Genomic DNA, 26,331 nt, shown 5'->3' with positions numbered 1-26,331 from the left:
GCTAAATCACTTCAGTCATGTCTGACTCTTTGCAACACTATGGACCATAGCCCACCAGGCTCCTCTGTCCATGGGGATTTTCCAGGCAAGAATACTGGAGTGGGTTACCATGCCCTCCTCCAGAGGATCTTCCTCACCAAGGGATCAAAGCCACGTCTCCTGTGGCTCCTGAATTGCAGGTGGATTCTTTACTGTTGAGTCCCAGGGAAGCCCAACTTATGAGACTACCTTTATATAAATGCCCTTAATCTAAAAAGGCACTATTACCTTGAGATATAATAATACTACTTACAAAATTATATGACCTGATTCCAAATTACTTAAGTTTGGTAATTACCCCACATTCTATTCCTATTTTAAATATTGCCAATTACTTTGTGTATCTGTAATAAAAACTGGGGGGTTACAAAATAGAACTTTTTGAACTTGACTGAAAGTTGGAGAGTAAACTATAAAAATTACCATCTTAATGAATTAAGTAGGCATTTTTTAAAAGGCAAAACATATTTTACAAAGCAAACACATGTGCAAATATTTATAATATATACACATATATCTATACATATACATGGAAATATATATATATAGTTATATGTATACTGCACATGCACACAGCATAGATAATAGATATTTAGATAGATGTATAAATTAGCTGGCAATGGTATTTTATGATTTAGGAAGCTAATATGTCATATGTCACTATGTGTTAAACAATTTTACATTTAGTTGATGAGAGATTAATCATTTTTAACTTAATTTTACTTGTGAATAAATTGCTAAAACAATTAAATTATCCAGGCTTAGTATAAATCATATAATATTAAATACAAATAATATATCATTCACTCTCCCTCTTTCTCTTTCTCTCATTTATGTTGCCCCATACTAAAGAGTTTATCAAGGCCATGTCTCCCTATATCACTCTCTACAGGCCCTTTTTTTTACTCACTTTCAAGCTGTAGTTATTATTTCATATTTTTGTCATTTATTCCTTTTCCTTTTCTTTCTGATTTCTACTCAGGGCAGAAAAGCAAGATAATACACTTAGGAGAATTATCTCTACAATCAGTGAAATTAAAAAACTTTCTGAAAAGAACCTGAATAGTCCTCTCATAAGGAAGAAACACAAGCTGGAATCAAGATTGCCTGGAGAAATATCAATAACCTCAGATATGCAGATGACACCACCCTTATGGCAGAAAGTGAAGAGGAACTAAAAAGCCTCTTGATGAAAGTGAAAGTGGAGAGTGAAAAAGTTGGCTTAAAGCTCAGCATTCAGAAAACGAAGATCATGGCATCTGGTCCCATCACTTCATGGGAAATAGATGGGAAAACAGTGGAAACAGTGTCAGACTTTATTTTTTAGGGCTCCAAAATCACTGCAGATTGTGACTGCAGCCATGAAATTAAAAGACGCTTACTCCTTGGAAGGAAAGTTATAACCAACCTAGATAGCATATTCAAAAGCAGAGACATTACTTTGCTAACAAAGGTTCGTCTAGTCAAGGCTATGGTTTTTCCTGTGGTCATGTATGGATGTGAGAGTTGGACTGTGAAGAAGGCTGAGCGCTGAAGAATTGATGCTTTTGAACTGTGGGGTTGGAGAAGACTCTTGAGAGTCCCTTGGACTGCAAAGAGATCCAACCAGTCCATTCTGAAGGAGATCAGCCCTGGGATTTCTTTGGAAAGAATGATGCTAAAGCTGAAACTACAGTACTTTGGCCACCTCATGTGAAGAGTTGACTCATTGGAAAAGTCTCTGATGCTGGGAGGGATTGGGGGCAGGAGGAGAAGGGGACGACAGAGGATGAGATGGCTGGATGGCATCACTGACTCGATGGACGTGAGTCTGGGTGAACTCCGGGAGTTGGTGATGGACAGGGAGGCCTGGCGTGCTGCAATTCTTGGGGTCGCAAAGAGTCAGACACGACTGAGTGACGGAACTGAACTGAAGGAAATATAGGGAAGCTGTGGATTTCATGAACTTCATCAAATCAATCTAGAAAATCCAGAGGGCTTTTGTTCTACTCTTTTTCTGATTCTTGGCTGTGTTCTAGGTAAACCATATGGCTGTCCATCTGACCTCTGTAAAAATTAGGTGCTGCTGTATGTATAGAAACTATTATGTTTAATGTTATTTTTCTAAAAAAATATACTTTACCAAGTCATAAATCACTTTGTAAAAAATGATAGTCACTGAACGAAACCATTTTTTCCCCCTTACCAAAGACTATGCTCAATTCTTAGGGTTTTGTGAGTTTAATGACACCTTGGGTTTAATGTGCTTCACCTTGCAATCAAGATAGTTTTTCCTGAAATAACTTGTTCTCTCTCAGTGTTCCAGAAAATAATTATCATTGTATTTTCCCATAGCAAGAATTCTAATATAAAATTGAACTGTTCTGCCCAGCACATTTTCAAGCTTTAACTCTAAGAAACCATATTCACACAATCACATTTAAATTCGTTTTAGATCATATACTTTAAGAGGATAATTAACTGAAGTCTTAACATACCTTCTATTTCTTAAAACCCTTTCTAAGAGAGCAACTGCAATAAAGCGTTAACTGCAATAAAGTGTTTTGCCAAATTAAAAAAAAAACAACACTAATTTTTTACTCCTCCAAACTTTTAAGAATATTGATTTAATTTGCTGACTTTTTGTATCCAAATCAAATTTTTAAGTATAAGACTTAACTAAAATCAGGAATATAAAGACATTCTGCAAATTACAAACGTCTCTCTTATGGCTCTTTATTTGGAAATGAAGACTATAAGAGAAGTGCGCATAAGGAGGCAAAATTAGTGTATCTCTTAGAATTAGTATCTTCATGGTTTCAGTTTGCAATTTTGATGAAGCACAGGAAAGGTAACATTTCTGTGGTAAAGCAAATGGTGCTCTTACAGGATCTACATATGTTTGAAATAAAAGAAGGATTTAAAGCCAGAGGATGAAAATATTTATAAAAAAGTGTTAATACTGTTTTGGTACTGGTGGCTCAGACGGTAAAGAATCTGTCTGCAATGCCAGAGACTTGGGTTCTATCTCTGGATCAGGAAGATCCCCTGAAGAAGGGAATGGCTACCCACTTCAGTATTCTTGCCTGGGAAATACCATGGACAGAGGAGCCTGGTCAGCTACAGTCCATAGGGTTGCAAAGAGTCAGACACGACTGAGCAACTAATATTTCCATATTTATTATATGTCAGTGCACATATTAAAAATATGTAAGGTGATATATTGGAGAAGGAAATGGCAACCCATTCCAGTATTCTTGCCTGGAGAATCCCATGGATGGAAGAGCCTGGTGGGCTACAGTCCACGGGGTCACAAAGAGTCGGACACGACTGAGTGACTTCACTTCACTTCAAGGTGATATATTGCAATACCCTAACTACACTCTTTTTGCATGTTTGTCCTTGAATTTGTTTCTCACATACAACAAAAGAAATTTCAGAATCTCATTCCAGGAGATAATGCTTGTGGGCTAATATTCATTGTCTAGAAGGTCATAAAATGGGAGACAGTCACTGATTTTTAGAGCTTTACTTTCCTCATTCTCAGAACTTCAAGCAACCAACAGAAACTTGGCTCTTCATGTGAATAAGTTTCTCCAAATTGATGGTTGCCAGCCTTTGTATTTCATGGGTCAATAAAATACTACGAAAAATGTCAGGGAACCTCACAAAGTTCTCACCTTTATTTGCATAGTGAAAAACATTGTAATAAAACAAAAAAGAAAAAAATAAAGATGAAAGAAAGGGCATTTTAATGCTGCCTCCTCTCATGACAAACTGTAGAAAGCTATACTTTAAGAACAATCATTGTACAAATTTAGTTCTATGAAAAGTGCAACACCTTTGCTCTTATTTTTTTCCCTTTTATATGGACCAATTGAAAACATTCAGATGCTAGGAGACTGAGGCAGCACCTCCATAAGAATGTAGAATGAATAATTCTGAACTGGATGGAATTCCACAAGAAGATGTTATCTATCCATCTATCTATTCACTTACCATATTTTTATTGCACACCTACTCTGTTGTAGAGTCTCTATGTTGGGGAAATGGTATTTAGTAAGAAAGAGAGTCTTTCCCCTCATGGAGCCTACATTCTAATGGTAGAAACAGATAATAAACAAATAAGCAAACAACATGTTTTCAAATTGTGGTAAGTGCTATAAAGGAAACAATCGGGCTAATGTTGGAGAACATGATGGAGGGGATGAAGGGAATGCTATGAATTTATCACACAGGATGCTTAAGGATGCATTTGTTCTACATCCTGAAAGATGACAGGAGACCATCAGGCAAAGATCCAGAAAGTCCCAAGAAAAAAGAAAGTACAATTGCAAAGATTGAAATGAAAGGCATTCAGGAAAGTTTGAAGAAGAGGTCTTTGTGGCAGTACATTAACTAGGCTGTTGTCCACTAGGGAAGCCGATATATGAAAGGGTCGAGATCTCTCAAAATAATTTTCCATTCAGGAAGTAGTGAAGTGTGTTCATATATGCAGCTAAAAAAATAGAGTGTGAATGATTTTATTCATATATTTCATGTATATTTGTGATAGTCTTGATACTAATCACAGTACAGAATTTGAATTTTGTATAGATCAAAAAGGGAGTTATAAGCATTATAGAGTACTATACTTCGTAAATAATTTATTTATTTATATTTTGCCACTCAGACATTCTATTAGGTACAAATGTAGTAACTATTATGGAAAACTAGTTGCACAGATCTCCTGGAAAACGTCACAACTGATTGATCTTGGCAATAAGGTACTGCTATACATCTAATAATGCCTGTAAGCTATTAATTAATCTAAACATATTAAATTTGCACAGATAAGTATTCTTGTTTTTCATTTTAGCCATGCACCTTTTATCCATGGATTCATCAACATGACATGCACACACTGTTTATATTTAAAATGGAGAACCAACAAGAATCTACTGTACAGCACAGGGAATTCTGCTCAATATTATGTAATAACATAAATGGGAAAAAATACATTGAAAAAGTATAGATACATGCATATCTCTCATTGTATCATTTTGCTCTACACCTGAAACTATCACAACATTGTTAATCAACTATACTCCAATAATAAATAAAAAGTTAAATTGTTGATTATAATATATGATACTAAATTTAAGAATGCAATCAGCTAAAACTTTCATTTAGTTCTCTATTAGTTATTAGCTATTGAGTATTACACTCAGAGATTAAAGAAATAAAAGGGTAGAGAGTATTGAATTTTTAAACAAAATTATGTTGGAAGTGAAGTCTCTGTGAATAAGTGCATTTGTATTAATAAGACTAAAACTGAATTTCAAACACACTTTAAGTTTCAAAAGCCAGTGCCTCATAACAAAAAGGCTGAGCAAATCTGAAGACACTATAACCTTATTTAAAAAATTATTTCATGAAAATCAAAGTTAGGAAAACCATACACTTGAATTATTTTTTTCATCTGTGCTAAGAATCTGTTCTATACAATGAGAGTCTTAAGTAATCACCAAAGAATAAGAATGATTCACAGATGGTGCGAATGATTTAATTATTTTAACCAGTTGTTCCAGGCATGCTCAGAAGGGTATTGCCAACCCCACTGCAGAAGCCATCTGAGCTCCCTTCCAGCTGGTGTTCCATATTTTGAAAGCAAATTTAGATTGGAGAAAATTACACTTTTTATTGTTATGTTCCAAACGGAGGTCAAATTGCTGTGTATACATTCTTGTACTTTTTCTCTCTTCATTGTATGAATTATACTTATCAAGTATCATATCTTCTGTATAACTGCTATGGATTCACCAATATTCTTTCATGTTTTGTGTTGTCTGGCACATAGGAAGCACTGGATAAATGTTTACTGAATTAAAGAAATACCAATTCAATGTATCCAAAATAAAATGTAAGTTTCTTTATAGACTCCTTGTAAGTGTGTGGAATTCCAATTTCCCTGCACCCTTAGCATTTTAGGAGGTTCTCATTAAAAAAAAAGATAAAAAAAAGAAGAAACCAATATCATAGAACAATACCTCATCTAAAAAAAGACAACATCAACAAATCTTTCTGTTAATTTAATAACTATTTTGATGTTGGAATCCTTGCTCTTAATTTTATAAGAACTCAGAAAAGTTGCTTTAGAAATTTTAGTCTGTTGAGGTTGTTATCAGGATTAGAGATACTTTTTGTAAAACTCTAGTCTTGGTGTGCCTCAGCTGGCCTCAGAAAATCTGCTAATGCACAACAAAATAACTGATATTCATACTTATTCCCATTAGATTAATAAGAGCTAAGATTTGCTTAATGTTTTCATTCAAAATTATAAGTAATAAACTGCTCCACAATAGTTATATCAAATGTAATCATGTTTCAAATACTGTCATTTCAAGAAAAAGGATATTAATTTTAGTAAAATAAGGTATAAAATGAGGTATATTTATTCTAATTTTCTAATAAAATCACATAATAAAGCTACATATACCAGTAAATCATCAGACTCAATTTTATATTTAACATTTATGATAAATCTATCATTATTAAAGACATTTACCATCAATAATATCTCCTGAAGACTGTGCTAAATTTCCACTTAATAGAAAAATTTGATACAGTATATTACTATAAGAAAGGGAATGTTAGTTTAAAGTTTATGTATATATTTGACACCAAATTGAATTGTGATTATAGTACTTTACTGAAACTCTAATTTAGAAGATGAATAGCATATAAAATTATTTACCTACCATAGCTATAACCTAACTATTCAATAAGTGTGCATATTAATATAAGCCATGAGTCTAGCTTAATACATTTATATTAATATTTTTAATTTATTGTGTTATTTAAAGTCTATCACTTGAGGTAATATTTCTGAGGTACTATTTTATATAAATCTTAGTCACAGAACAGTGAATTTGTTTAAACTTACGAGAATATTAACTTGCAACTGACATCTTATTTCATATACAGTAATGGCCTTGGCCTGGAGAGAGCTAGAAACAACAAAGTCCTATGTTAATGTAGTGGCTAAATTTCCTTGGGCAATTCTACTAGTGTTCTTAAGCCTCAGTTTCTTGTTTGGATTATTTGGATAGCTTATACATTTCTTTTTTTTCTCTACTTCAAAAATTTTATACACTATTTTTATCAGGTTAGTGGTTACTCTAAAATTATTAACATGCACAATGAATTTTGCATGGTCTCTTTCTGAGCATTAAGAGGACCTTACAATGATTTGATTCATCAATAAAGCATTCATTCATTCAACAAATATATATTATGTACCTACCACTTGCTAGTTATTACTTTTTTGGGAAATTTTTTTTTTAAACTGGAGGATAATTGCTTTACAATGTTGAGTTAGTTTCTGTTGTACAACAGTGTGAATCAGCTATAAGTGTATATATATTCCCTCTCTTTTGAATGTACCTCCCACCCCACCCCCCACCCTGGCTAGTCTCTACTTTTGGTTCTGAGGACAAAGAAGCAAAAGAAAAAAAAAAAGAAGGAAATTCTTTCATTTTTGGAGCTTCCATCCTATGAAGAGAGATGTATATGAAAAGTGAAAATATTTATAACTTTTCTGGTAGTACATTTTACGGAGAACAGTCAATGGGGAAGGGGTCGATGAAATGCATCACTGAGAACACTTTTGAGCAAAGACTTGAAGGCAGAGGGAGGGGACAGTATAGATATCTGGGGGATCAGAGTCTTAGGCTTAGGGAACACACAGTGCAAAGGGGGTATGCCGGTATGTTCAAGGAAGACTGAAGAGGTCAAAGTAGGTTGAGCATAGGAATAGAGGTCAAATGCTAAGAGATAACTCTGGAGAGCTAATAGGGGGCAAGATCACAAATCCAGTAAAACTCATGTAAGGATTTTGGATTTTATACTAAAATAGATGAGAATCCATCAGGGCATTTTCATCAGAAAAAGCTCACCTGATTTATATTTTCAAGTGATATCTCTGTTTATTGTGTTGAAAATAGGTAAAGGAAAGCGAGGTTAGATTTTTTTTTTTTTCACCCAAAACTTTGAAAGGGTTATGTTGCCACTAGAGATCAGGGGGAAAGAGTGGTCTGTTTATAAAAATGTGGTCATGAAATTATAACCTTGCACTAAAGTCATGGGATTGGATGAATAAAAGCAACACAAGGGAGTATAAATGGAAAATGTCCAAAGACTGAGCACTCAGATAATTCAACATTACAGAAGAGAAAGAACATCCTGAAAAGTAGGAGGTAAACAAGAAATTTCCTTCCATACTTTTTGTCATTGATGTCCAGTATTTTAGTCCAATTCTGTACTTTAGACAATTTTATATACAGCAACTATTTCTTCAGGTTTTTATATTGGTTTGACATTTTCCTTGCTCATCATTCTTCCTTGCATCATGAATCATCCATCTAGGGTCATTCTCCTTCCAGTTAAAAACCAACCCTGAGGTGCATACATGCTATGGAATATTATATAGGCTTTAAAAATGTTTCCAGAATTTCTTTTTACTAACATAGGAAAAGACATATAATGTTCAGTGAAAATTCAGGATACAAAATTATTTCAGCATGATGTATAGATTGATAACTGAATAAACATTAACAGTGACTAATTCTAAAAACAAAAACAGAAAAAGAAAAAAAAACCTGAAGACCCTTCAGTGAGACTCTCCCATTGGCTATCTCTCAGCTTTTGTTTGTCTGAAAAGATCTTTATTTCAATGTTACTCTCAAAAGAAAAAGTTCCTATGAGTATACAAATTCTAGGTTTTTCTCTCATCATTTTTAAAAACATCATTCTATCACCTTCTGGCTTTTATAATTGATCCAAAATCAGCTGTCATTACATGTGGCATTACTTTCCAGGTAATCTATCTATTCTGCTGCCTTTAAAGTTCTCTCCTTGGCTTTGGAATTTATCAGTTTCACTATGATAACATGCTGCTGCTGCTAAGATGCTTCAGTCATGTCCGACTCTGTGCAACCCCATAGACGGCAGCCCACCAGGCTCCACCATCCCTGGGATTCTCCAGGCAAGAACACTGGAGTGGGTTGCCATTTCCTTCTCCAATGCAGGAAAGTGAAAAGTGAAAGTGAAGTCACTCAGTTTTGTCCGACTTTTAGCGACCCCATAGACTGCAGCCTACCAGGCTCCTCCATCCATGGGATTTTCCAGGCAAGAGTACTGGAGTGGGGTGCCATTGCCTTCTCCGTGATAACATACAGTTATATTTAATTTTCCCACTTGCTTTTCCCAATGCAATGATTCTTTATTGGAGTATAATTGCTTTACAGTGTTGTGTTAAGTTTCTGCTATACAATGAAGTGAATCAGCAATATGAATACATATATCCCCTCCCTCTTTAATCTCCCTTCTACCCCACTGCCCTGATCCTGCCCCTCTAGGTCAACAAAGACCATTGAGTTGAGCTCCCTGTGCTACATAGCAGCTTCCCACTCTCTGTTTCATACAGAGTAGTCTATATATGTCAATCCTACTCTCCCAATTGGTCTCACCCCCCTGTTCCCCCTATGTGCCCACATGTCCATTCTCTAAGTCTGCATCTCTATTCCTACCCTGAAAACAGGCTCATCTGTACCATCTGTCTAGATTCCAAATATATATATATATATATATGTGTGTGTATATATATATATATATATATAATATTTGTTTTTCTCTTTCTGACTTACTTCACTCTGTGTGAGAGCCCCTAGGTTATACAGACTGAAATGATAAATAACTCTAGGACATAGATTCCATCCATATCACTACAGATGACCCAGTACAGATGGCCAAAAATCATATGAAAAGATGCTCAACATTGCTCATTATTAGAGAAATGCAAATCAAAACTACAATGAGGTATCACCTCACACCAGTCAGAATGGGCATCATCAGAAAGTCTACAAACAATAAATGCTGAAGAGGCTGTGGAGAAGAGAGAATCCTCCTACTTTTTGGTGGGAATTTAAATTGATACAACCACTATGGAGAACAGTATAGAGGTCCCTTAAAACACTAAAAATAGAACTACCACACGACCCACCAATTCCACTCCTGGGCATATACCTGGAGAAAACCATAATTCAAAAAGATATAAGCACCCCATGTTCACTGCTGCACTATTTACAATGGCCAGGACATGGAAGCAGCCTAGATGTCCACTGACAGATGAATCAATAAAGATGTGGTACATACATACAATGAAATATTACTCAGCCATAAAACAGAACCGAATTGGGTCATTTCACTATTTGATATTTACTTAACTTTCAATCTGACTCTAGGAACTTGCAATACTTTTGGAAAATCCTAAACAATTATCACTTCAAAACCTTTTTACACTTTTACTCCATTCTTTCCTTCTATATTTGAACTTCTCACTCTCTACCTTTCTTGTCTTCTGTCTTTAAGAGTTGGATTCCACTGTTTTTTACATCATGTGAATTGTCATTTTAATTCTACACACATATTCTTAGAACTTTATCTATGGGCGTTATTTAAAGTCTAGATTTAAGCAGTATCGTATTAGAATGTATCAAATTAGAATGTGTTTGTGCTTGCTCCTGTTAGGTACATAGGACACTACCAACTCAGAGCAACTTACATTTTGGCTTTTGGTTTGTCAGGACACCTAGCTGTGTGAAATCTGGACACCAACACTTGTATATACTGTCCATAAAACTAGTGACATTAATACAAATATTTTAGAGCTTCAACATTTTTGGTGGTTGATTATCTCCCTTAATTCTATAAGAAAGCAGTTATTAACTTCATCCTGAGGCTCCAATATTCAGTCCAAGTTGTATAGGTAATGAGAGGCACAGAATAAAATCTTACATCTTCTTTTTCCAAGCATAAGAGGTATTACACAGTATCAGTTCTTCTAACATGAGTGGAATCCACTTTATAAACAGTAGCCCAGTGTTTATTTTGCAACAGTAATACAATAGTAATTTGAAGATTCTTTTTTTTTTTTTACTGATCATCAGAATCTTCAATTAAATAAGCCATTCCTGCTCACGTATGTATGTACCCTGTCTCTTTTTAAATGCATTTTATATTCTCTATGCTTCCATAGATTTATTTTAATACACTCTGGTTGGGGCACCAATGTAGTTATTCAATTTGTGGTCTCATGTCTTAAGATCTGGAAATTTTAGCCATTTTTCCTAAACTATTGTCTCCTACATATTCTGTGTGTCATTGCCTTTTGTAATTAGACGTAAAGCTTATTCTATTCCCTCAATCATTTTCATATTTTCAATCTTCATGTGGTATCATTTTACCATAATGACTAATTTTATCTTCATATTTGTTTAATCAGGTGTTTAAAATACATATTGTTATTTTTTATTTCAACGACTTTTTGTTTCTAGAAGTTTTATTCAATGTGTTATTAACATAAGTAACTCTGAAGGTGCTTTCATAAGTGTTTATTTTGTTCCTTGATCTCTATTTTATTTTCAACATATTTACTTAAGAGCATGCAATAGTTTTCTATTAAGTTCATGAAGTATTCATTCTCTTGATTATGTGAGATGACTCAATGTCAAAATATATTATATCTTCATGTGAGTTCTGATAGTCCGTTGTGAAGCCATCTTCAGTGTCCATGTCTCTGTGGGGTTCTCCCAAAGAGTGATTTATTGTACGACTGTGAGAAGACTCTAAGGATTTCAACGGCCTGGAGAAAATTTCATGTTAACTTCTCAGTTGAGGAGTTTAGAGGCTTGTGGTTAGTGTATAAATTCAGATCCCCACACTCAGTATTCACTTTTCCAGATTTTCTTCCTCCAGTCAAGAGTCCTCACCAGATGAATTGGCCTTGAGAGTCATATTTGTCTATTTCCCCTTTACTTGTCAAAGGAAGCCCTTGAAGATTCAACATGTAGGCAGGGTTTTCATTCCATCTCTAGTCGATACTGTATAAGGTTATATGTTGTCTACTAAAAGCCTTTAAACCTTTCTTGAAACCATGAGGCCCTCAATCCAGGCTCAGTAACACATGAGATGATGTGCACAATTTTGACAACTAGGGAGAATGGAGGTTCCATCACATATTTTGAGCTCAGTTATGTGTTTAGCTGCTTTCAAATTAAATTTTATCCAGAATTTTCATATGTTTGAAGTGAGGGGTGAAGGAATCAATCAGTCTGCCATCTTACTGGAAATTGAATCTAGCTTAACATACTCTCTAGAGAAACCTATATGCAGGTCAGGAAGCAACAGTTAGAACTGGGCATGGAAAAACAGACTGGTTCCAAACAGGAAAAGGAGTACGTCAAGGCTGTATATTGTCACCCTGTTTATTTAACTTATATGCAGAGTACATCATGAGAAACGCTGGGCTAGAAGAAGCACAAGCTGGAATCAAGATTGCCTGGAGAAATATCAATAACCTCAGATATGCAGATGACACCACCCTTATGGCAGAAAGTGAAGAGGAACTAAAAAGCCTCTTGATGAAAGTGAAAGTGGAGAGTGAAAAAGTTGGCTTAAAGCTCAGCATTCAGAAAACGAAGATCATGGCATCTGGTCCCATCACTTCATGGGAAATAGATGGGAAAACAGTGGAAACAGTGTCAGACTTTATTTTTCTGGGCTCCAAAATCACTGCAGATGGTGACTGCAGCCATGAAATTAAAAGACGCTTACTCCTTGGAAGGAAAGTTACGACCAACCTAGACAGCATATTCAAAAGCAGAGACATTACTTTGCCAACAAAGGTCCATCTAGTCAAGGCTATGGTTTTTCCTGTGGTCATGTATGGATGTGAGAGTTGGACTGTGAAGAAGGCTGAGCGCCAAAGAATTGATGCCTTTGAACTGTGGTGTTGGAGAAGACTCTTGAGAGTCCCTTGGACTGCAAGGAGATCCAACCAGTCCATCCTAAAGGAGATCAGCCCTGGGATTTCTTTGGAGGGAATGACGCTGAAGCTGAAACTCCAGTACTTTGGCCACCTCATGCGAAGAGTTGACTCATTGGAAAAGACTCTGATGCTGGGAGGGATTGGGGGCAGGAGGAGAAGGGGACGACAGAGGATGAGATGGCTGGATGGTATCACCGACTCGATGGACGTGTGTTTGAGTGGACTCTGGGAGATGGTGATGGACAGGGAGGCCTGGCGTGCTGTGATTCATGGGGTCGCAAAGAGTCAGACACGACTGAGTGACTGAACTGAAACTGAAACTAACATACTCTATTTACTAAACAACCATTAAGCTGATTGTCTTACATAAACTAAAGACCAGAAAAAAATTATTATAGAAATGGCAATAACTATTATGATCATAACAGTCTAGAGAAACATAGAATCTTGAGTGATCTATTTTTTCTTAACTCATGTGATGTTAATTAAAAAATTGCAGCTCAGAGGAGGAAAATTTTATAAGCAGCTACCTCCTGGTCCACTTCCCGTAGCAACCAGTATTCATCTTTTATACTCACAACTCTGTTTACTAAAGAGCACTCTGTCTCTAAATATGAAAATTATTTATATTACCAATATTCCCAAGGATATTGCATTGGCAGCTGATGATCTTTGTTGTGATTTAAAGGCAAAGAAAAAAATCTATGTAGCAATTATGCAAAAAGTTTGTTTCCTCTTTTAGTCTCACCATTAAATGGCTATCATAATGTGATAAGAAGCAAATGTACAAAAAATAGTAGTGCTGAATCAAATCTAGGTTCAGACATAAGGTGATGGCAATCAGTTCTGTGATTACTTTTTTGTACATCTCTGCTTCATTTTAAGAAAATCTAAAACAAAACCATAATGATAAAGTGATGTTTTTTTTCCATTTTTCCCCCTGAAGAACATTAGTTCTTCACAATCACTCAAATAGAATCTTATCTTAAAACTGAAATGAAATTTCCCTCTTTGTATTACAACTATCCAGATGTGAAAGTCTGCAGAATCTATTCCTTTCACAGAAATTCATAATCACATTTACATATCAAAAGCCCTGGAAAATTCTAGACTAAGGAAACTTTGCTTAATCCAGTGTTTCTCAAATTTATTTGGACACTATATTTTTCTTTCTTTATTTTGAATAACTCCCACCACATCTTGGGAAGCACTGAGTTCAAGTTAGGTGTCTTCCAATTTGCTCATGCACCCTTGGCCAATTTCCTTAACTTTATTTAAATTATGTTTCCTTTCTGTAAAATGACAATTAAAATAATACTTGAGAGGGTTATTGGGGGGAGTGAACAAGATATATGTGAACATATTTTGTAAATATAAAGTTCCGTTCAAATTCAAACAATTTTTAAAAATTAGTGGATGAATGTTTATACTGCAAATATTCCCATTTTACAAAGTATTCACTTTAGGACTAACTTGTATAACACATTTCTTGAAACTTTTAAATAAATCTACTGACAGATTTCTATCAGCTTTTCAAGAAGTTGTGTATTTTGGCAATGTATGCTTTTAAGTAAATTCCTTACTACAATTTCCTCTGATGTAGTAAAAGCTATCCTTTGCAATACATTGTTATCCTCAACCTCATATTCAGTCTTTACCTCCTCAGTGTTAAGTTTCGAGAACTTTATCTTTTCTCAGTATATGCACTTCCAGAAGTAACTGTACTAAAACTTGCTGTTCTGAACAGTTATCTTAAACTCACAGTTGGCATGTATAATTACCATGAGTATACAATATTTTTAAAATAGAAAAAAAATACCTATTAAGTATTGCCTGTCTAAATTCTACAAAGTTCTAATTGTTCTGTAGCCTGCCAGGCTCCTCTGTCCATAGAATTCTCCAGGCAAGAATATTGGCATGGGTCGCTATTCCCTTCTTCAGGGAATATTCCTTAGGGATCCAGGGATGATCGAACCCAGGTCTCCTGCATTGCAGGTAGACTTTACCATCTGAGCAACCAGGGAAGCCTCTAATTTCAGCTTGTAAATGAAAGGATGGCTAAGTTTTAGTATCTATACAAAAGTCTACTTGAAAAATATTCCATAAAGAGACAGTATATACAAAGGTCCTGAGATAGAAATGATGCTATGCGCTTAAGTGGGGTCGCTAAGAGTCGGGTACGACTGAGCGACTTCACTTTTTTCACTTTCATGCATTGGAGAAGGAAATGGCAACCCACTCCAGTGTTCTTGCCTGGAGAATCCCAGAGACGGGAAGCCTGGTTGGCTGCTGTCTATGGGGTCACACAGAGTCGGACACGACTGAAGTTACTTAGCAGCAGCAGCAGCTTAAGTATACAGGACACTTTATTTATTTTTTTTCTCTTAATTTTATTTTATTTTTAAACTTTACAAAATTGTATTAGTTTTGCCAAATATCAAAATGAATCCGCCACAGGTATACATGTGTTCCCCATCTTGCACTGGGATGATACCGGACACTTTAAAGCCTCCGTATTAGGAGAATGCCAAAAGGGAGATAAAGTTGGAGTAATAGGAATGGTAGGCAGGGACCAAGCTATGCAGAAACTCATAAAATTTCATTAGAAATGTAATAAGCAGCAGAGGCTTGACAGAATCCCACATATACTTTTAGGAATTCTCTGATTTCACCAAGGAGACTATAATGTAGGTGGGTAAACATGGGAAATAAGGACTAGCGGGCTGCTGAAGTAATTGAGATGAGAGAGAATAGTGTTGTCAAGGGTTTCTGCAATAAAGTTTCTGAGGACTGGTTTAATTAAAGATGCATTTTGCAGGTAGAGCCAACAGAATTTGAAGTGAATTCCATGGATAATATAGAAGTAAGGAGGAATCATGGATGAAGTTTAGGTTTTGGACCTAAGTTAAAGGGAATTTACTAACAGCTGCAGAGTCTGGTAGGAGCCATTTATATAGGAGTGAAAATTAATTATTCTTGACTTGGCTATTTTATGTGTGAAATACCTGTTAGGGTTCTAAAATAAAAGCTGAATAAAAAGTTGTCAGAGGTAAATTGTCGAATATCAGTATTATTTACGTAGTCTTTGAAGCCATAGGATATCCAGAACAAATGGGGGTTGTCATATTTAGAAAAGGGACATTTCTTTTCCTTCTTTCAATAAGATGTATTTTTGTATATTTTTTAAAATTTTTTCTCCTCTCCCTGAGACAGGTCATGCATATATTGCCTATTCCAAAGGTTTACTACATTTTTTTCCTTATAAACATGATAACTGGCAATAATTCATATTGAACACAATAGGCACAAACCTTATATTTGCTGCTACCATTAGAAATAACCTTGTATTTATTGTATTTTCCTTATTGTGAGATCAAATCACTTTAGTATTCTAATAGAACTCTATGTTTTCCTTTGCAGCAATTGCCACAATTTTAGTGGCTAATTACAAGATTTGTTTGTTTTTTATACATATAAACTAATGTTATATACCTTTATATAGCTTGCTCCTTCTCTGTGGCTCTGTGTTCTGTTTTACACTAGCATATTGTTTAGTAATTTTTTCAGTGAGAATCTATAGGTTATAAACAGTGTTCTTTTATTTGAAAATATAGTGTTTGTATATCTGAAAATAGTTTGTCTTCATTCTTGAATCACTGTTTACAGGATTCTTTTGAACATTCACCTTGAACATTAACAATATTATCCCAGTGTCTTCTAACACCTATTATTGAGGAAAAGTTGGCCAACCTATGGAGCTTTCTGCTTTTTGTCCTTAGTAGCTTTTATGGTGACCTTCCTGATCATTGATGTTCTGAGTTTCACTCAGACTTTGCTGGTTGTGAACTTGTTTTTATTTATTACAAATTGGTTGAGCTTCATTCAGTTTGAGGATTCATGCAAACTGAGCTTTATTCAATTTGAGGTCTCATGTAAATTGAGATTTATTCAATCTTGTTAAATGTCAGTCATTTATATAAAATAATGTCTCTTCCCCTGGCTCTCCACTTTATCAATCTGGAACTCTTTTCAGGCATATGTTTGAGCTTTTTATTCTATCCTCTCCATCTTCTGGTATTTTCAACAAAGCAAAAATTTCCTCAGCATTTTTCAATTAATATATTCCTTTTCTTCTATAATGAATCCACCATTTAAAAAGTTGAGCTATTATTTCAATAATTACATGTTAATTTCTAGATTCTATGTTATCAGTTTCCTATTCACTTTTCAAAATGGCTTGTTATTATTATAAGAATTACATTCCATCTTTATTTTTGAAATCTTTTTGAACATTAAAAAAACATTTTCATGTCCTTTACTGTCTTCTTATCTCTAATTTCTTCAGGTGTGCATATTTCTTTTAATTTGGGCATGTTAACATCACTTACAGAAAGCATTTTTTCATATCCATTTTAATTTTAACCTGTGAGCTTATTTTGCTCAGGAGTTTCGCATAAGGGTTGTTGCATATCCTCATTGTGAAATTCTGTGGTTGGATTTTCTTGGGATCTCTGAGGTTAACTGTCAAATATTACAATTAACCTTGATAAAATTATGCATAGTTTTCTGCTGCTGCTGCTGCTGCTAAGTCGCTTCAGTTGTGTCTGACTCTGTGCGACTCCAGAGACGGCAGCCCACCATGCTCCTCCGTCCCTGGGATTCTCCAGGCAAGAACACTGGAGTGGGTTGCCATTTCCTTCTCCAATGCATGAAAGTGAAAAGTGAAAATGAAGTTGCTCAGTTGTGTCTGACTCTTCATGACCCCATGGACTGCAGCCTACCAGGCTCCTCCGTCCATGGGATTTTTCAGGCAAGAGTACTGGAGTGGGGTGCCATCGCCTTCTCCGGCATAGTTCTCTATTATATTTTAAAAGCCTTTATGTTTTTCCTCATCTTTCTTTACCTTTCTATAGAAAATAATTTAGCTAATGCTCTATTGCTAAGTTTATGGAAAATTATGCCTTCATTGGCAGAATCAACAGCTTTGCATGAAATTTCCCACAAATACTATGTAACTCTAGACAAAACTACTTGCCAAGAACTATGAAATCTAATTTTTAATTTACATTGAACAAAATAGATCTACCTGTTGTTAATAATATTTTAAAACCTATGGGACCTACTCATCCCAATCTTCTTAATGATTCACAAATATACTATACATTTTAAAATAATGTGTATTATTCCAATGTTAACTTATATACAGGAAGAAGAAGAAGAAAAAAATATTGATTCACTTAACTTCAGTTAACCTCCATAATGTAGCTGGTATTTTACAAAGACTACCATATTTCATTATTATAAACATCCTCATCCCCATGGTAGAAATGCAAGAAACCAGTCTGGAAGAGACTGGTGATCATATAGCCAGCAGATGGAATCAATGGGATTCACAGGGCCATTCACCCCAGGGAGTGGTCTATTTTACTAGACCACTGTTGTAAAATATCTTACAGAAAACATTCCTCATGTTCAGTTTACAGTCATTGTTTGGTCTTCAGTGAACAGCCAGGTCTGTAAGTCAACAGGAACCATATTAGAAATGCCGTGTAATCCTAACTAGGGCAGGAGCCTCAACATGTTCAGTACCTGAAGAAAATCTTACTCACTTTCTCTCAGTCTGTTTTCCCTTCTTTATGGTCTCCAGGATTATCCTGAGGACAATCATTTGTAGACACTCTCTTCTTGGCTTTGGTCTGCACTCTTGCCTGGCCCTGGGCTGCCCCATGGCTACCTGAGACCCAAGTACCAGGGTTTTTCTGAGCTTTACTATGGTCATATGTAACTCTGATCTGGACCTAGTCCCTGAAGTACCTAATTCTACACTGCTTAGTTTATTTCTGAGTCTTTATCTCTGAAATGAATACAATTAATTTCTCATTTTAAATTTAGTTCTCAAATATTAAGCACTTCATAGTACTGCCTAAAATCTTGAATTGCTACTTCTAAGATATGAAAGACTAACTGAAAATCCATAGAAATCTAGAATTCATATACAGAAATAACAGAAAGGGAAATTTGAGAAGAAATAATTATAGAAATAGAAAAGGGAAATGCAAGGGGAGGAAAGAAATTTGGAAGCTCTGACTAACTGTGCTACATCAGGGCCATGGTAAGATTATCCCAAACATAACTCTTAGTTAAGATGTTTGCTTGTGGCTGTCTCAAATGTTCTCACTGTAGATTAATTGGGAAAGATGACTCTAAACCAGTCGATATGTGAAATAAGTTTTTTTTACATGTATTAGCAATCAGTGGACTATATACATCTTTGATCTATCAATCTATCAAATTTCAGATCTAATAAAAATCCAAGGCTAAATATAATTGTAATATTAAATTGATTATTCTTCATGTATATTGTTCTTACTTGTTTTATCATGGAAAATTAACATACAACTTTTCCCCCAAGCCATGCATCATCTGTATTTTGGGATCCTTCAGATATAAAAATCAAGAAGAAATGGTTTCTGAAGAAAATATATTTTATGAATATTTATTTCAAAAGTTTTATACTGGTTCACTTATCCTTACTGTACCTCAGCAATCTTTATTACGTTTTACAAATATTTGTTGAGAGCCTATTATATGCAGGTACACAATGGTATTTTAAGTGAGTGGTTTAGGGAGATTTTTGATACTGTGTCTATTTAACTATAAAGTGTTAATAACTTACCTTGACAATGTTGTAAAAAAAAAATTAACCGTGCATATAGCTTGTGTCAAGACATAGGGGAAATGGAATTGGAGAAAATAGTGAGTAGTAAGATAATTCAAAGCAAAGGACTTAAATGATGTATTAAATGGAGGCAAAAATATTTTACTTAACTTTTCTTTATGGTTGCCTTAATCTTTCAATTCATTTTGCATCCACTGGCACAAGCTTTCTGTTAGTGTAAGCTTGAGTGATTTATGACATATTATATTCATAATATCTAATACAAAAGATAATAGGCTGAAACATTCAATCAGTTAGAATTGGACTTCAACTGCAATATATTACAGTTTAAACATACCTTATATTACTACTTCCAATTTCTCAGAATATTCAGCTGCTATTAAATATTAAAGTACTTGGAGTTCTTAGAAAACAGTGTATGCAAGGATTTTTCTAATGCATTTAAAAGAAGTAATGATAATATGGAGTATATTTCACCGAGTTAATAAGCAACATTAACAAAATTATATGCTTAGAAAACAGTTATGCTAATTGTCTAAGACATATTCAATCATTCATCCCATATTAAATGGAATCAACAATATCAAAGAAGAAATACCCAACTAAGTCTCATCTAGGAGTTGAAACAAATAAAACTGTCATCAGCTAGGTCAAAGAGGGTTGAATATCTGTCGATTTCATGTAAGTTAACCTAACATAATTATAAAGCCTCATTTTGCAGACTTTCACACCCTGGTTTTGTGAGGAGCACTGTATTTGCATAATAACAGAGTGGTGATTATTTCACTTCACTTTACAATCTCTCAGAATAGCAACAAAAATGTATCTGCTAGAAAATCCCTATGGTTTATACTCTATTACAAATACAGTTCTAAAAATATCAAGCTTATGATTGTGACTTGCATTTTTAAAGACAGAATCATAAAATTTCCATACAGTTGTTTGAAAGAGAACAATGGTTTCTTCACCTCTTGGCTTATGATATTTCAGTAGTAACAATATTTTATATTTTCAACCTGCTATCAATTATTAACGATCTCACTAGGCATACAATCCTTCTATAAACTTTTTAACCCATCAAATAGATAAGCCAGGTGTGAGGACTAAACTATAATGTTTAAGTCATGAGATAAGAAGTCCTTGTGCAAGTTGATATAAGTTCTTTCACAAAATATTTATTGTTTACCATGTATACATTAAGAAAGTAAAATTAGCATGGGATGGTCTCAGGAAAGCAATACATATTTTTGGATTAGATGCTGAAATAAAGTAAATGTATGGTAAGTTGACAAATTCACACTGCTAATGTTATGAAAAAATGATGTGGCAAAAGAAATTAAGATGTATTTCTCATTTTTGATAAGGGCACTCTTTCCTATGCTCTATTAATAGATTACGTTTTCAATCTGAAAACCTAACCACTAGAGTTAGGGAAGCCTAAAGGTAGGGGAAACTGCCCACTTTCAGAATGCAGATTAGAACTTTGAAATTTCACCCAGATTTTTTTTTTCCTTTTGGTTAGTAGGCCTCTGTTGTTAGAGTAGTAGTTGCAAACACATACAGGTTTGCCAGTAACAACTCACAATTTGTGCAAAGTTGAGTCTTCGAAACTGAGCAAATTTGCTCTCAATTTCCCGCCAGCGCTTGCTGAGCTGGATCTGAGTTGACTCCACTGCCATTGCTGCCCCATCCTCAGACAAGCCCTCAGCTTGCCTATGCACTGCATTCAGCTCCTCTTTCTTCTTCTGCAACTCACGATCAATTTCCTATTGAGCAAAACCAATACAGGGCCCAGGGCAGTTAGCTAACCACAAGAATCAACCTATCCCAGCACATACCTGTCCCAGAAATTTCACAGGCTGTCTTCATTTTATATTCACTTTTCATGATTTACAAGTATGGAAGCCAACACTGTCATCTTCACCCAAGGACCCAAATATTATTTCAGTTGTTCTTTGAATGCTCAGTTTTAGATACTCTAATTGAGAAAATATTGAAATTGATCTAACAGATTTCTTTTTCAATTCCTCTACTGTTTTGGGGGTTGACCCAAATTAATGAAGTGATTACTCATTATTAATAGGGACCATCCAGATAGAATATAATTTAGTGGGTAAGTGAATAAGTAATTTATTTCCTTTTTAAAGTTTTGAGGAACTCAACAGAGAATGAAGCAAAATAAAAAGTGTAAAATAACAGAAAAAAACATCTTCAGACAATATGCAACAGATAAATCTATAGAGATTTGACACTGATGTGAGAAGATGCTCTGATGAAATGAATGTGCTAATATGAGATAGAAGTCGTCCATATACCGATAAGTCATTTGTTCATCTGGAACAAAGATACACAGAGTCAATTACAATTTTACCAGAAAACATATAACATTTCTTAATTCATTTCACAATGTCTAAGAATAAAACATTTTATTCATTCAACATTATGTCAATTGAAAAACAATACAATACATTTACTAAAACAAAACAAAATACAGAGAAACACCTCAAACTGGGGAGAACACTAATAGAAGAAACAACAACATCAACATTTAAAACATGATCCATACAGGTTAAGTTCAATAAATTAAAATGTAGCAACAAATCTGAGATTGACATTCTAAAACAACATTACCTTTATTTTCCTTTCATCTCTGGGTTCAGGTAGGCTGGCTAATTTTTTTTCAATGTCATCCAAGCATTTCAGGAGATCATCAGCCTGCCTCTTGTACTGATACCACTGGTGAGAAATTTCTAGAGCCTTTTTTCTTCTTTGAGACCTCAAATCCTGTTCATGGTGCAGATATTATTAAAATATCAATATATAAGCATATTATACTTCTGGCTGTAGTCATTTAAAAATAATTTGGTTCCCTGACCTTCTTGTTCAGGTTCAGTTAAATTCACATTTAAATGTTACCCATACAAGTAGATTATTAAATTATGTATTCACGTGACAGGACCCATGACATGAAGCTAAGAAAACTGAACAATCCACTTTCAGTATTTTTTCTTAGTATGCTCAAACTTGTTTAGAAATCTTTTCATATTTAATTAACTCTTAATGAATCAAATAAATTACTGTGTAGAGTTTGTTAAACTGTTCAATATGTGAACTCAATTGAGGTAACTACATACTTGCACAAACTTGCTGAGTTTGCATTTGAATTTTAAAATAGGTAAAAATTCTAAAATTTCTATCTTCAGCACTAGGTTCAAAATTTTAAGTTTATATAGCCAAGCAACTTACATTCATAATTTTGGAAATGTCTGCAAAAACGTTTCATAGGACATGAATATTTTGTGATTAGAAACATAAAGTGTTCTTAGTTATCACAGAAATTGCTTCAAGCTATATATGTTCAAGTATGAAAAGTGTATGCCTGTGAGTATGCATGAAAATGACAATTTAAATATCATAAAAATTATTTTTCTTTAAGACTTGTATGGCAAACTTTCTCATTGGCATCAAATCCAAATGCAAAATGATAAAATTTAGAAAAGGAAAAGTGCATGGTTTTCAATCAACCTGATTAGATAAATAAGGGTGACTACTTAAATGAATCACAAAAGGGGAAAATTAACCATCTTACTCCTTACAAGATCATCCAATGTCTTCCCTGATCAACAGAATTTGTTGTAATGCTATTTTACAAGGGAATATATTTTACATGTTTTATAAGGGAACATAAGAGCTCAGGATAGTTTCCATTTCTTCAGAGTAGTAGCAATTAGGGTTTCATGTATAGATATAACTGGAGCAAAAGAAAAGAGTGAATATCAAAGAACTGCTGAAATATTCACTGCATTGGAAAGTTTCGCCTTCCTTGAAATATTTCATAAGGACTAGACTTGAACACTTGGCAGATTAACAACTACTGAATTTAGTATATTGGTATGGCAAGTGTTGATTTTCATTAATTGCTTTTAACATATATCTGAGAAAAATGATTTTGATTTCATTCTGCATTTTGTTTAAAATTGGGGATGTAAAATTTTCTACAGTTTACATTTTCAGTTGAATTTCTAAACCTCCTATGGAGGTAATAAATGCCTGGGATGAGCCAGATGGAATGCTGCTTTTTTCAAAGGTACCAAGATACAGCCACGTGAAAGAGAGTTGAGCCATGCCTTACTGGTGACACAACTCACATCTTCGCCAAGAGAAAGGACTTGTGGTCACCAAATCTGAAATTCCTTTTATTTCCTAAGCACAAGGTGGTGTGTAATGTGTAAAGATATTAAGAGATATTATAGAGATTTCTTTACAGGTATGCCAGATAACCATTAAACACTGCTGTTCAGTAGGACACATATCATCATATGACCAGTGTAGATGTTTCTAAAAGCTTGGTCACAGTTGGAAGCGTGTGGATTACACAGCTTTCTGATTTTCTGAGCACATTATGGCTTGCTCTTGTACTCCCTCAGGGAAGAGGCCTTTTCTATTTCCTATATTTATCAGCAGTTACCTTCAGAACACCTGCTGGCCAATTAGACTTTCCTTGTGGATTCCTTGCAGGCACAATATTGTGTAATTACATTCTCAGCAGTGTTTATTTGGTTGTCTGACTATATGGGAAAAGGTTTTATACTCTTATTTGCATATAGAAAGCAGAGTCTATTCACCTACAAGGTGGATCCACCTACATGGCTACACAGCTCTAAAAGAGTGATTTACAATGAAAAGCTCAGCAATTAACAGTATTAGAAAATCAGCCATGCATGCAAATAGTGAAAATTGAAAAGCACATTAAAAAAATAAAAGGTTATTTCACAGAATCTTTCACATGTCCTCCCGTCTCTTCTCAAGAACTTTCTAGATATTATTATATAAACACCAATATTCTATTCTGTCTTTCCTGTGCAATTCCAGATGAGACACATGGGTACTTGAAGCTCTATACTAATGCTGGTTAAAATGAGAGCACCGGTTCTTTCTCATGGACATTAAGATTATTTTAGAGGACTCCTATACAAATGAAATTAGACTTCTAAATGTTTAGTTAGTTGCAAAGAGTAACTCTCTTAAAGGCAAAATGAAGTTAACTGAAAAAAAATGAACTATTAAACAAATATTAGGTTATCCCAAAAAGTGAACCTACTCTGAATTAAATCAAGAAAATATCAAGAGCAGGAAGCCTCAGAAATATACAGATTGGTTATGCTGACAGTTAAACAGGTTTTTCAAGACACATGTCAAAATAACTTACAAAATAGATTGTATTACAAAATTAAATATATAAACACAAAGAATGATGCATTTAATACCTTTTGATTACTACTCAGAAAAATGTGTCTAAGTAAATACCTTGAAATTTTTAAGCAACACATCTTTCAAAATCAAAGACAGCACTCAAAATTGTTAAAGCACAGACACTGAACAGAAAAAAAAAAATATGTATTTCTGGTGACTAAGATTCTTAAGCAAATTTTATTTATGAACAATAGATTTTATCCTGTACATGAAAAAAAACACAGGCAAGGTATATTATAATTTTAGCTCTAATACCTTGAGGGCATTATGTTTTGTCTGTAACAGCTGCTGTTTTATCTTTATTTCCTCTCGCTTTCTCTCATCTGTGATTCTTTGTTGTAAGTTGTCTCCTCTTTGCAACAATTCTTTTACAGTACCCTCATTGTCTTCACTCTGATTAAAAACAACAAGTACAGTCTTCATTTTGGTTTAAAAAAAGCTGTACATCTTTAACAGAGATAATAAAACATGTTATTAAAACACACACAAAAAAATCCAATTTAAAACTTTCAGGGAATGCTATCCTAAGATACTGCACTCAGAGTTTCTTTTTTAATATGCTATACTTTAGCTTTTAAAAGAAGTTTCCTCCTATTTCAAAAGGATACATGTGATTAGAGTTGTATGTAGAAAGATGGGGGAGCAATTTACTACATCATTTCAGACAAGTGAATTGTTATGAAAGCATTCTTTGGGCTTTGATTTTTAATGCATTTCTAGAAATTAAAACAAAAAAAACTTTGGAGAAGAAAACAAAACTTGTTATATATAATGTTATTTCACAGAGGAATATAGATGTGGCTCTGTGAATGTGAGACTGTAAAATTTTAAAATTTAACACACACTCCTAAGTAAAAATGCATTGTTTTAACTGCACACTGATTTCTATATAATAAGTTCTGTTTTACATAAAATAGCTTCCCTGGTGGCTCAGATGGTAAAGCGTCTGTCTGCAATGTGGGAGACCTGGGTTCAATCCCTGAGTCGGGAAGATCCCCTGGAGAAGGAAATGGCAACCCACTCCAGTACTCTTGCCTGGAAAATCCCATGGATGTAGGAGCTTGTTAGGCTACAGTCCGTGGGGTCGCAGAGTCAGACACGACTGAGCAACTTTTCTTTCTTTTCTTTTACAGAAACTAAATGACCAAATCTAGAACAAATATTAGAGCTTAGGAAAAAACGTGCTCAACTGCTGTCAAATATTGCAGATAATTTCTGAAAATAAGTCACATATGCATGTTATTTTAAAATAAATACAATTAAGTGAATATTAAATATGGATTATAAAAATGACTTCAAATATTTTTAATATGCAGTTTGGTCTTTAGACTCTAAGAAAATTATTTTTATTTATTTTGAAATCAAATTATTTAAACAGTGTTTGTCCAATATAGTAGCATATGTAACCATCGGATGTTTCACTTCTATTTCCTATCTTTCTTTCAATGCAATGTATAAATACTTTCTATCAAGAAGGTTTGCTTTTTAATAGTACCCAAGGTACTCTGATGAA

General features: G+C 34.3%; 1 protein-coding gene across 5 annotated transcripts in view; it reads right to left on the bottom strand.

Annotated features, from left to right (window-relative positions):
• The window catches only part of DMD (dystrophin), a 2,389,494-nt gene that overhangs the window by 1,305,874 nt on the left and 1,057,289 nt on the right, over positions 1-26,331 (bottom strand). For all 5 annotated transcript variants that reach the window (XM_055564496.1, XM_055564495.1, XM_055564498.1 and 2 more), the window contains 3 exons: positions 25,074-25,211; positions 22,197-22,349; positions 21,149-21,331 (listed from right to left, as the gene is read on the bottom strand). In XM_055564496.1, the coding sequence (XP_055420471.1) occupies positions 21,149-21,331; positions 22,197-22,349; positions 25,074-25,211 (474 nt within the window). The remainder of the gene's footprint in view (positions 1-21,148; positions 21,332-22,196; positions 22,350-25,073; positions 25,212-26,331) is intronic.

The sequence above is a fragment of the Bubalus kerabau genome, chromosome X (assembly GCF_029407905.1).
Source record: "Bubalus kerabau isolate K-KA32 ecotype Philippines breed swamp buffalo chromosome X, PCC_UOA_SB_1v2, whole genome shotgun sequence".
In the NCBI taxonomy this organism is placed as follows: domain Eukaryota; kingdom Metazoa; phylum Chordata; class Mammalia; order Artiodactyla; family Bovidae; genus Bubalus; species Bubalus kerabau.
This window is presented reverse-complemented; position numbering and strand designations above follow the sequence as displayed.